Source organism: Aethalodelphis obliquidens, unplaced genomic scaffold (assembly GCF_003676395.1).
Source record: "Aethalodelphis obliquidens isolate GAN/ISIS:26980383/991018 unplaced genomic scaffold, ASM367639v1 scaffold18, whole genome shotgun sequence".
In the NCBI taxonomy this organism is placed as follows: domain Eukaryota; kingdom Metazoa; phylum Chordata; class Mammalia; order Artiodactyla; family Delphinidae; genus Aethalodelphis; species Aethalodelphis obliquidens.
The window spans coordinates 8950478-8963590 of NW_020837962.1; the positions used below are offsets into that span (position 1 = coordinate 8950478).

Here is a 13113-nt window from a genome sequence, read left to right on the forward strand (position 1 = left end):
TGTGAGTCTCCAGGAGCCACCTGGCATTGGCATGGCGCCTGTACTGCCACTCCGCCCTAATTACCAATCATTATAATCGCAGGTGCCACTCCTTCCTGCTGAGGACAGGAGTGGCCTTAGCTCCACGCCCATTGACTGGCATCTATAAATGGGGTGTTACATGTCTCCCATACCTGGTCACAGGCACCACAATGGGGGACCAGGGGGTGGAGAGCTGAAAGAGCCTGGTGGACCCACACTTTACAGATGAGCTGGTGGCGGAACCGGGGATGAAATCCAGCACCAAAGCTCTTTCTTGTATGTCCTGCTGCCTCTTGGAATTTAAAACAGGGCACAGGCCTGTTAGCACTAACAGTAAGTATGAACCAGAGAAGAAATGACCAACTAACCTGCCTCACGAAGAAACTGGCTCCTTTTCTTTCTTTCTTCTAGAATCTGGCGTCAAACCTTGGTCAACTCCCAGCAGAATAAAGGCTGGGCAAGCGGGTGTGGGTGTAAAAGGGAATGGGATCACGTTTTCTTCCCAGAGCTTTACATTCACCCCTCTAAACAACACAGATCACTTTTGCTAAATTCCAAAAGGTGGCAGCATTCCATTAAATATTCATTTGCTGCTGAGGCTGCAGCAGGGAGCCTCCCACATAATTAACATGGGGAGGAAGTTAAGACACCCAGATGGCCAAATGGCAGAGGTCAGGATGACTGGAGCGCCCAGCACTGATGGGGGGGGCTGTGTGCCCTCTACTGGGGGAGGAAGGGAGGATACTGGATGGAAAGACCCTGCACCCCAAGACAAAGAGAACTTTAGACTCATCTTAGGACTCTCATAGCACAGAATCAGTGGTGGTCAGACCCCAGGGTTGCCCCCTGTTCACACCACTTATAATCCCCTCCACTAGAGTGTGGGCAGGACCTGTGACTTGCTTCTAATCAACAGCAAAGGCGATGGGATACCACTCGCATGATTCCGTTAGGATGTATAGACCTAAGGCTCCGATTTGCTAGTGTGCCCTACAGAGACTCTCCCACTTGCCATGAGCAGGGAGCTGCCCATGAGAGGCGGCAGGGAACTGAGGGCTGCCTCTAGGAGCAGAGGTCCACCGCCCTCCATCCACAAGGGACAGAATTCTCCCAACAACAGTGAGCTCCAGGTGAGACCCCAGCCCTGGCTGACACCGTGATTGCAGCCTCATGAGACCCTAAGCAGAGGACCCAGCCACGCCAGGCCTGGGCCTTGGACACATGTTAACTGTGAGATAATAAACAAGTGTTTTAAGCTGCTAAGTTTCAGGTGATTTTTTATGTAACAAAAGAAAGTGAATACAGTATATATCTGTTACAGAAATGTATAGGGGTTGTGAAATATGGCTCTGGAATGAGGCAAAACAAAGTAGAAATTTGGATTCTGCTACTTAACTGCATTATGCCTCCAGGATAATCGAGAAAGAGAGAAAAACGCGAGCAGAATGTTATTTGTGCTCAGCAGTGTCACCTCCATCTGCTTTAGGAGGGATTCACTCCAGAGCAAACACCCAAATTGAGTGTGGATCTGTCTCATTCCCTAAGCGACTCTTACCACATGACCATTTGACTGCAGTGACCCCAATGTTTAAAGACAGGCATATGCCAGGCATCCAGTGTGATGACCTCAACACAGGCACTTCACCTAGTGCCTAAGCAAAGACTCCAGTCTGTTCTACTGTTCGAGGAAAGCATGGCTGTCTCAGATGTGTGGAGGGGCAGAAAGGCTGGTCTCAGCCTGGCATCCTCCTATGGGATCTTTAGCAGGTAACTTTGACCAGGTGTGATTTTTGCCTTACTTGCTGACTCTGGACTCAACCCCACATCTAAGATGTTCCCATAAATGCTCCCTGAACCACCAGACAGAACCGGATGGCCTTATCCTCAGTTCAGGAAACAGCCCAATCTAGGTTCAAATTCCATATCCAATACCCATTAGCTTAAGACTCAGTAAGTCACTCTCTGCTGAGCCTCAGTTTCCTCACCTGTGAAATGGGGTTAGGGATAGTTCCTCCCTCACTGGGCTGCTCCAGGGATAGATGAGATAATACATTTGAAATACCGAGCACAATGCCAGGTACTTCCTAGGTGCCTAATAATGGGCACCTCAACCATTATTATTTCCTTATTCTGGGTGCAAGTGAGTGGCATCTAATGCGTCCAGGAAAGGCCCTTTCTGGAAGACAGCACTAAAGTGGAAAGCTGGGGTCAGAAATTGCAGAGCTGGCTAGCACCACAGGGCAGTGAGTGGAAAGGTGCCAGGGCCGAAGGCATCCTGCCTCCTGGGGTGGCCAAGGACCAAAAAGTCTGTCTTTGGGCCCTGGTTCAGTCTGGTAAACCTCATTTTCACCCCTCCAAGGGGACTGCAGCATTTCTATGACAACTGAGAATGAAACTTTACTAAAATGCCATCAGCTGTCCTGGAAATCTCCCTTAACAGCCCAGAGCTCACTGCTTAATTTCAAAAATAGTTATTATCAATATTATTATTATTATTTCTACTATCAAGGAAAACAATTGCTTAATGTAAAAAAAAGAAATAAAATCTGAAGAGTCAAAAAAAGTGCAAAAACCACCATTTAGTTGAATTTCCCATCTGCCTTTCTGACATCTCTCTCTGCTTTTCAGAGAAAATTAATATATGAATATAATTGCACATAATTGGAATCATATGATATATGCTGTATTTCTCACTCCACAATATGTCATGAGCATCTTTCCAAGTCAATAAATATAAATCCTCACCATGAAATCCTAGCAGCAGCTTAGAATTAGACTTTATGGATGCACATAATTGACTTAAATAATTCCTTAGTGGTGGATATTGAAGGTGTATCTTTTTATTATTATTTTTGCTAATACAATCATCCCTCAACAAATATACAAACACAGCTTCTCACACTCGTATAATCATCCCCAAGGTGTAAATTCCTAGAAATGTGATTACTTGGATCAAAGAGTGAACACGTTTTGCACATTGAGACATGTGAGATAAACTGCCACCCAGAGTGGTTGGTTCACCATATGCTGCCACCAATGGAGGTCACACAAATGACTGCTGCTACCTAAGACATGTTGGGTTGGGAGGCTGACCTGTGGATTCCAGCCAGAAGGACCCAGACCAGGGTACTGTGAAGGTCAAATGTGGGGAAGGACGGGAGGGTTAGGGTCTTCTGATCTTCACAGCTTGAATCTCAGGAAACCTCTAAAAGTCTGCAGCCTCCAGGGGGAAACAGCAGGATAGTATCTTTGCTTCCAGTAAAAGGAACCCGTCAGACTTCATGAGGTGAGGTTGGTGGCTGAGGAATCCTTAACCCAACCCAAGAAAGCAGAAAATCCAGGGGGTGCTCTTCTAAGCTCATGGAAAATGGAGATCTCAGCCACCACTGGTCTTACTATGAACAGTGAGCATAGGAGGTAGAGAGTTTTCTCCACTCTTTTCCAACTACTTTCTCCTTAAAAGCTTCTGCACTGCACCCCCAACTGCAAGACTCTTTGGTGAGTCACTTTCCTGCTTCAGGCTTCATTTTCCCATCTGCTAAATGTGTTTAGGATCTTTATGTTTTCTTTTCATAGACTTGGTGTGAGGTTACAAGAATGCTGTGTGGAACCATAAGACGTGGTTATTTTAAGATTATGAAAAGTGTGGTAGCCAACCTCCAAAGTGGCCCCCAGTAATACAGCAGAAGTGACAGCATGTGACTCCCAAGGACAGGTCACAAAAGGCATCGTGGCTTCTGCCTTGCTCTCTCTCAGATTTCTCACCCTGGGGGAATCCACCAGCCATGTGATAAGGACACCCAAGCAGCATTATGGAGACGTCCACACGGGGGAACTGAGGCCAGCTGACAATAATGATCTAAGCCATCTTGGAAGTGGATCCTCTAGCCTCAGTCAGGCCTTCAGATGATGGCAGCCCCAGCTCATGAGAAACCATGAGCCAGAACCACCCATCAAAGCCAGATTCCTGACCCACAGGTACTGTGAGATCATAAATGTTTGTCCTTGTACCTGGACTGAGGCCCAGGGTTAATTTTTTATGTGGCAAGAGGTAACTAACACACTTTCCTGCTCCATTAACCATCTTCGCATCTACAAGATGGGGAGACAATTTCAGACTTTGGGGTGAAGCCAGAAGACTGTGCCCCAGTGATGGAGTGGGTCAGAGGGTGGATCCACGCTCTGTGCTCTGGGGTACATTTACTGCACTTGAGTTTTGGTTTCCTCATCTGTACAATGAAGACAGAGACAGCACTTACATTACAGGGTTGTTCAGGGGACTTAGCGAGAACAAAGAAGAAATGTCTGGTCAACTGCAACGTGGGACAAGAAAGTCGGTTGTGTGGTTGCCATTTCTCATCTTCTTTCCTCCTCTTCCTCTTCCTCTTGGCATCTCAGATAAATTCTTCTTTCAGGTGATCCAGCAAAGAGGTTTATTATAAAAAACCCAACCTCAAAAGTCTTTTAGGGGAAATAGACAAAGGCCAAAAGGTGGGACCTTGGAGAGTCCAGCTTTGTACAAAGTATCAGCATGATTGGGGCATAAGAGGGAAGCATTCCAAATCAGAGCACACACACGGACACTGCCCAGGGCCATGCGAACATCTCTGATAAAAGAATCTATTCTCAGCCATTCACTTAACACTACCATAATGTCTTGCCATAATCTGCATTGTTATTCCTTCCATACTCTTATTTCCCATACTATTTTTTTTCTTTAAGTCAACTCACCTTTTTTTCACTTAAATATTTTCAAAAGATATTTCAGATCACTACCATAAATAGAAAGCCAGTATCACTTGGTATAAAGAGAAGATCATCATAAAACCAAATAATAATGATCAATAGAAAACAACAACAAAAGTCCGTGTGACCCTTGAAATCATCTCAGGGTCCCCACCAGTACACAAGCAGACCGCACTTGGAGAATGCACCACACAGTTAAACATCCTGGAAAGGCTGGGCAGGAGTGATTTTGGAACTGTAAGCGCAGGGAGCATCTCTGCCACTGTACACCTGGATGTCAGTTGGGGGGTGCACAGGATCCACATCTGGCACCATCCACAGTCACATGCCCTAAAGACCCAAGTCCACTGCCACCATGTGGGGCCCCAAAGCACTCAGCTAGCATCCCTATCTTTACCGCGGGGACAATGAAACGACGTTAAACTTCCTTCCTACTTTCCCAGCACCATGGGGTCCATCCTCACATCAAGAAGTAAAGAGATTAGCCTGTGGCCCCTCCCCCAGTCGCTGCTCCTCTAGATGCTCCCCAGTGGACCTGGCCCTCCTCAGAGGGAGGTCCTCATCTTTCACATCATGTACCGCAGCTGAGACTCTGGCCCCAGGTGTTTCCTAATAGAAATTCCGCGAGTGCCTGGGAACCTTTATTCCCTCAAACCCAGTTACTTCTCCAGCAAGATCAGTTTCAGGTAAAAACCACTCCCGGTGATTGATGACAGCGACCAAGGAGGCTGAAAAGGAGGCAAAAGCAGTTTCAAACTCTAATCTGCTCAGCAAAGTGCTTCTACTTACTGAGTCTTGTGGACTGTTCTTGGCACTGGAGAGGAGGGCTGAATTTTCAGATGTGTAGTCCTGTCAAAAACAAAGACAAAAATAGGTTGGGGGGCCAGGTTGAGGAACAAAATTCTGATTTGGAGTAACCCAGTTTAGCATGACCTGAGTCTCTCACCACACTGAGCCACTGAGAGCACTTGCCCCGCCCCCTCTGTCCCCCCTCTCCTGGAAGGGGTCTAGACCCAAACTGCCCCACACAGCAACCACTAGCCACATATGGTTATTCTGAACTGAAATGTGCTGGAAGTACAAATTACACACTGGATTTTGAGACACCAATGAGAAAAAAAAAGAAATGTAAAATATCCTATAAATATTAATATCTCATTAATATTTTTATATCAATTACATGTTAGAATGATAATATTTAATAATACATAAAATAAAGCACATTAGTATATTTAAATATATAAATATATTATGAATATTTAAAATATATTGTTACAATTCATTTCATCTGTTTCTTTTTACTTTTTAATGTGGCTACTAGAAACATTTAAATTGCGTATGTGGCTCTCATGACATCTCTATTAGGCAGTGCTGGTCTAGATTTTTCTGAGTGTGGACACTCCATCCTAGCCTGAGGATACAGGTGGTCCTGCGAGACCCACACCCAGTTGCTCTGTTCCTTTCCACTGTTTCACGCCGGTGACAGCTCATGTTTATGGAGAACCTGGGATGCTATGTGCTTAGTGATCTTCAAGCATTTTCTTCTTTAACCCTCACAAGGATATAAGAAGGAGGTTTTGATCTCAGCCCCATTTTACAGGTGGAGAAGCACAGAGAGGCTGAGAATTCATCCAAAGTAACTCAGCAGGGATGCCGTGGAGTCAGGGCTTGAACCAAGGTGTTAATGGTTGGGTGTTGGTTTAATCACTGTGGTCACATTCTCCCCCTGATGGCTTTATCCACTTCTCCGTGATGCTCACCAAATGGGAGTCTGCTGTAGCCAGTCACCATCCAAGTCTGGGGAGCAGGCCCCCCAGAAGATGCCAGCAGTGCCTGAAGCTCCAAATTTTCATTTAAGTCATCGGGGTTTTACCTCAAGTCATGCCTTAAACCTCCTGGGCAGAGAGAGGAGCGTGTGTATCTGTGGGTGTGCGTGTGTGTGTGCACGTGTGTTCAGGCATGAAAGAGATCAAAATATAGACTGAGACACAGAGATCAAAAGAGACAGAGAGACAGAGAGAAGAAACGGACCAGACACAGTTATTCACACCCACCCACACAGTCTTGAGAGCGCCGCTTCTGTAAATAGTTCTGAACTTGCAAGAAGACAGACACTACTTCTCATTTACCTTTTTGCAGTTTTCCCATAGTCAGCGGTCACAGAAAAAGCTGACAATAGAAAATCAAACTTGTGTTTGTGTCTCTCCTCCCTCTACACAGAGATTGGTCCTCATGCCACCCCCCCCCGAGGTTACAAAAATGAATTAATGAATTAAGGAAAGAAGGAAGGGAGGGAGGGATGGACTTAAATCATAGGCCCCCATCCAGCAACTGCCCAAAGCAGCAGCCTGAGCAGGAGACAAGGGAGAGGATGTTGCCAAAGGGGTGATGTTTCTGACAGATACACTGATTCTCCTTTGACAGGTGTCCTTTGGCCTGAGAATGGCTGGTTTTGGTTGCTTCCTTCTTGGCCTCATTTTATAAATGAGCCAACTAAAAGCCGTGCTTGAGTGATGAGTTCAGCCCAACGGCAGCTCTCAACCATCAGACAACATCCAAGTGTAACAGATCCCCTGGGATCCCTGTCTCCTGTGCCATCCCTGCAGCCACAGCTGTGCAAGGTGACCCATCCCTCTGCCCACTTCTCGCTGGTCTAGGGATGCACAGCTGCCCAAGCAGCACCAGTCACAGGCTCTTTCTCAGGAACAGGAACCAAGACAGATGGAAACGGTCACTGGGCTCCAGGGGTCCAAGGCACTTTCATTCAAAGCCAGTGGGTTCATGGCAACCACTAGCTCTGGAAAGATGAACTTGGGGTTAAGCCAAAATTAAGAGGCCCCCAGAAGAAGCTGGCTGTAAGAGAAGGGGAGAGTAACTCCAGGTGAGCTGTTCCTCTCACAGTGGCCAGAACTCTTGGGCCTGGAAAGAGACAACTTACTTATACTCAAGTATGATCAAGTATGATTTTATTAGGAACCTCATCACCCAAGGAACTCCTATCCAGCTGCCCCTGTAGAGCCTCTTCCTTCTCTCTGAACCATCCTCGCTTCCCACTCTCTTCCACCAGCCAGGGGCCTACCCTCCCCACATGCCTGAGCCTGGGGTCCCAAAGGCCCGGATTCTACTCAGCTGACTCCCCCTCACTGTGCCCTACTTCCTTCCCAGGTCAATTAGCAGGAGCAGAGGAGTCTTCACCCCAAGGAGATGGAGGTGGTACCGACTCAATCTGCCATCCTCCGAAGACTCTTTCTGCCCTGCCCACCTCTTACAGACCTTCTCACATCTGTAATGGTTCACGCTCCTGCCCACACTGGCAGCCCCCACCCTGCTTAGCACAGTCCCTGCATGATCCTGAGCAAAGCAGCCGGCTGTACACCAAGCCCCCATGTCCCTGTTTCCCTCCTTACCTTGAAAACAGTGAGAAGCACAGAAATAGGTTCTACGCCAGATTGGAGAGACAAAGACGAGATAAGAGATGTTGTCTCTCAAAGAGAGAGGGAGGCAGCAGCTGTCTGACGCTGTTCTCGTTCCCAGAAAGCCTCGCTCGTCCCTCTCAGTCCTTACTATAAACATCCACAGCTTCCGACTCAAGCCGGTCCATCATGGTGCGATTTTTCAGGAGAGAGAAGATCTGACTGCCTCCCCTTCATGGGTCACAGATCAGCCCCTAAACTGGTTGTCTCCCTGGGTGTCGCCCCCTTTCTTCCCTCTGCCCCGAGTGCAGCTGCCCCCTTCCCTGGGCCTCACCCCCTCCTTGGAAGTCTAGTATTTTCCCCTTGGAATTATTCCCCTTTTGTGACTCGGTTTACAGCTTTCAGAAGCTTGGGTACAAATTACCAGCAGTGGGGACTGAGCCAGTTTAAACAATGACCAAGGCAGAGAGCCTGTGGGACCATGAAGTTTCACCCTCTCAGGGATTTGGCATGAATTGGTGTGACTGAACTGCCTGGAGAGCAGTGGTGGGCAGCGTTAGAATGTGACATTCCCTGCACAAAAATGAACTTTAAAGGGTTTATCTTTCAGGTTAACAGAAGGCCAAGACCATGACTAGATAAAGCCTCCTGAGTAATGGACAGAAGGTGAGGGGTCGGGGCCACGGTGGGGTCCCAGGGATGGAGTCAGTAAAGACCTGCAGGGATCCCGGCTGTGAAAGACAGGTAGGGTCAGCTCTCCAAATGTCTGCTACCCCATCTCATTACACCCTAAAACATCCTGACCACCACTGCTCCTTGAAAAGTCTGGATGCCGAGAGAAACAGGGTGGGTTGAGGAACCTGTGAGACCAGATCATGGCCCCTAGGTGATCCCAGACAACACACATTTTCACCACCCCACAAAGACTGCATTTTCCAAAGCAAAAAAATCAAGATAACACCTTAATTTGTGGACAAATTAAAGGACATAACGTACTCAATCCAATCACGTAGGTTTTTATCATCTCAGAGTGGTGAACACCTTTCTCATTACAACCCAAAACCCATAAAATTAAACATTTTGAACAAAATAGTTTTATGCATGAAAAATAATACCATAAAATGAAAGACAATGAGTGATAATATGAAAAAATTATAACTCAAAGGAAAAAACAAGTAAAGGAGACATACAGCCAATTCACAAAGGATGTGGTGGTACAAATGTCTGTCACTGACATTATGAGATCCTTGACTTCACACATAATAAACAAAATGCAAATTAGGATGATATATTATTTGCTTTAGCAAAGATTAAAGTCGGATAAATTATCAAGCTCGTAAGAGTGTAGAGCAACAGGTAGTCTTATACATAGTGGAATTACACATCGGACAAAACTTTAAAAGCTGGTAATATTTAAACCAGCAAGCCCATGTCTTGGAATCTCTGCTATAGAATGGCTGCGCTTGTGGGAAATGCCCAATGCCAAGGATATTCGTTGAAGCAATTTTTTATAATTATAAAATATTGGGAGCAACATAAATTTCCATTATTCAGAGACCAAGTAAATAAGTTATGGTGCATCCAGACACCCCCAGTAAAGATAATGAGGTAGCTCAATACAGAATGATAGGGAAAAACAGTAAAATGCAGAGAGGTATGTATAGCATGCCACAATCTGTTCCCTGTTTTAAGAATATATGCATATGTATCACATGTATTGAAATCTCCAGAAGATAGATAAGAAACCGGCTTTAAAAAAAAAAACACTGATTGTGGAGAGAGGAACTAGTTGGCTGAGCAGGATGGAATAGGAGAGAAACTAATTTTATTCTTCTGACTCTTGAATTGTGTGCTCTGGCATGTATTATCAATTAGGATGTTTTGGGTTTTTTTACTGTAAAATTTTAATTTTATTTTGAAAAGAAAATAATTTAAGGGAATAGCATGCAGCAATACTATCAGAGCCCTTTGGGTAGGGATTCATTTCTAGACATTTTCTGAAAAGTAATTTAGCTTGCATGATGTGTTGAATGATCTGGGGTCATTTTGGAGGACAACAGGCCTGTCAACGTGGTCTGAAGACAGGAATATTGGCATTGGGGGGGATATTTTAAAGGGTTTTTTTAACCAGGAAATTCAAGTATGTGGCACATAAGCTACACTTCCCCATCCTGTTCCCAGGGCAGGCAGTGCTAATCGAGTGCTGCATTTTCTTGCCGAGCCCAGATGCAATCTCAGAATCCATCCCAACACACTCAGAAATGCTACCCCATCCATGCACACTGCCACACCAGCTGAAATCAAACTCCATCCCTGGTAGGGCAGCCATAGGGCGAAGCCAGAAACCTGGAAGCAGGGTCTCTGCTCACATGGTTCCTCAGCAACCCCACCTGGGCCTGGGAGCAAGGTTATGTCACCAGCCTCTCAGCGCCCCAGTTCCCCCACAGGTGGGAGCAAGGCAGCCAGCTTCCCAAGGCCCATCTTCTGAAAATGTCATCTGGGCCTCACCCGCCATCCCTGAATCAAACCGCCAGAGCCCTTCTGAGAAAACGCTGGTTAACCTTCAGTAAGGAACTCGGGCTCCCTCATTTCCCCCAACTTAGAAAATTCCGTGTAAATGTCAGATTAAGCCCTTCAGGCCTCTGCTTTTAAAATGAGAGATAAAATTTAGCTCCCTATTCCCAGATGTTAAAATCTCTGCTTCTCCCCAGGGCAAAGAAATCAATGTGAGTAAGCTCCGTATTTTTTTCCCTTGGAACACAACCACTTCCAGCAATTTATTTGACTGACTATGCCTTCTATTACCATGTAAATTGTTTCAGACTGCAGGAAAAAAAAAAAGTATTAATCTCCTCTCAGTAAGTCATAAAATAAAGAAATCAATTTCAAGGTCAATTTAGCCCAAATAACACCTGCTGCCCTTTTTTGTAACCTGCAAACTCCTATGAAATGCTAGGCTGTTGTCCAAGGCATCAATATGCAGCTATGGAAAACTGGGTTTCACATCAGTCAGAGCAGTGCCAGGGGAGACCCTGGCCTCGTGGCCCAATGGTTCTGAGGGTGAATTTGGGAAGGATAGGGTCAACAGGACTCAGATAAACTATCCTCTGCAGGTCAGGGCAGGGGTGTGGAAGGAGGGCTGCAAAGGGGGTCAGGTAAAGTTGGGTTCCAGGAGGGAATCTGGCTGACTTGCTGTGTGACTCTGGGAAAGTCATTTAACCTCTCTGAGCTTCTGAATCTATATCTGTAAAATTACTTTTTAAAAATCTGAAAATAAAATGAGGGCTAGATCATCTTATCGGACCCATCAACCCAGTCCATTGCAGAGTTTATCAAAGGTTAGATGCCCAGGGTTTTGTAGTTACCCTTCATCAAGAGACACAGTAGCATAGCAATTAAGGAAACAGGCTCTGGAGTGTGACTGCTGGCATCCAAACTGTCCCGATTTCATTTGTGAGCTCCTTGACTTTGGACAAGATACTTAATTCCTAGGCCCTGAGTTTCTTCATCTGGAAGTTGGGAGTAACGACGTTACCCATTTCTAGAAAGAGAGAACTACCACACTCGTGTCATGGAGGAGAAAACTGGACTCAGGGTGTTGAGACTTGCCCAAGGTCACCCAACGTAGGAGAGAAGCTCAGGTCTGCACCCTGGAACCCCTGCCCCAGGCCATCATGCCTCTTACATCCTGGCCCTGGAACACTGCCGCTCGATTTACCTGGCCCCATGGTGGATGAGGCACCACACAAACCCCAGAACCTCAGGCAGGTGGTTGGAGCCCCCACAATTCTTCCTCTTGAAAACCCTGCAGGTGAACAAGGCTTCTCCATGGCACATGCCCATTCCCTCCACCACCCTGAAACCACCACTTCACCACTCGTGAAGAGGTCACAGAATGGGGTCAGCAGCTTCCCACGGCTGGTCCAGGACCCAGGAGATGGGTAAGCCCATCGCTGGGACGTGTCCCAACAGTTTTCTTCCTGCCCAGGTCCTGACCTTACCTTTTGTGACTGGCATTGTGTTGTCAAGGTTGATTCAAGTTGTAGCATATATCAGAACTTTGTTCCTTTTTCGTGGCTGAAAAATATTCCGTTGTATGGATAGACCACATTTTGTTTATCTGCTAATCTGCTAATGGACATTTGGGTTGTTTCCACCTTTTGGCTATTATGAGTAATGCTGCTATAAACATTTGTGTACATGCTTTTATGTGGACCTATGTTTCAACTCTCTTGGGTATACACCTAGGAGTACAATTGCTGAGTCATATCGTAACTCATATGGCAAAGCATAATGGTCATATGGTTTAATCATTTGAGGAACATTGTTTTCCAAAGGCGGCTGCACCATTTTACAATCTCATCAGCAGTGTATGAGGGTTCCAATTTCTCCACATTCTCATCAACACTTGTTATTACCTTTGTTTTTGATTATAGCCAACCTAGTGGGTGTGAAGTGGGGTCTCTTTGTGGTTTTGATTTGCATTCGCTTAATGACTGACAATGTTGAACACCTTTTCATATGCTTGTTGGCCATTTGTGTATCTTCCTTGGAGAACTGTCTATTCAGATCCTTTGCCCATTTTTAAATTGGGTTACTGTGTTTATATATTCTAGATACAAGTCCCTTATCAGAGAGATCATTGGCAAATATTTGGGGCTGTCCAGTCGCTTCTGAAAAATGTCTTATACTAAAGTAGCCAGGGCTTGTCTGTTACAGGTAAGCAACCAACGGGGCAATGTCACAGCACCTCCTCAGAGCTTTCTGTCCTGGCTCCCTCTGAGGGTTAGAACCTGGACATACATTTTGGATGCCACTATCCAACGTTTTCAACAGACAGACAGTCCTGTGCCAGGACTTGATCCCACACAAATCAAACCAGGCTCTCTGAAGGTGAAGTGGGAGTTTCAGTAATTCTTAAATCTCCCCAGAT

The 13113-nt window shown here is 45.9% G+C and overlaps 1 protein-coding gene across 11 annotated transcripts in view; it reads right to left on the minus strand.

The window, feature by feature from the left end:
- Positions 1-13113, minus strand: part of RBFOX1 (RNA binding fox-1 homolog 1) — a 2175109-nt gene that overhangs the window by 1827165 nt on the left and 334831 nt on the right. For all 11 annotated transcript variants that reach the window (XM_027117455.1, XM_027117451.1, XM_027117457.1 and 8 more), the window contains exon 3: positions 5557-5616. In XM_027117455.1, the coding sequence (XP_026973256.1) occupies positions 5557-5616 (60 nt within the window). The remainder of the gene's footprint in view (positions 1-5556; positions 5617-13113) is intronic.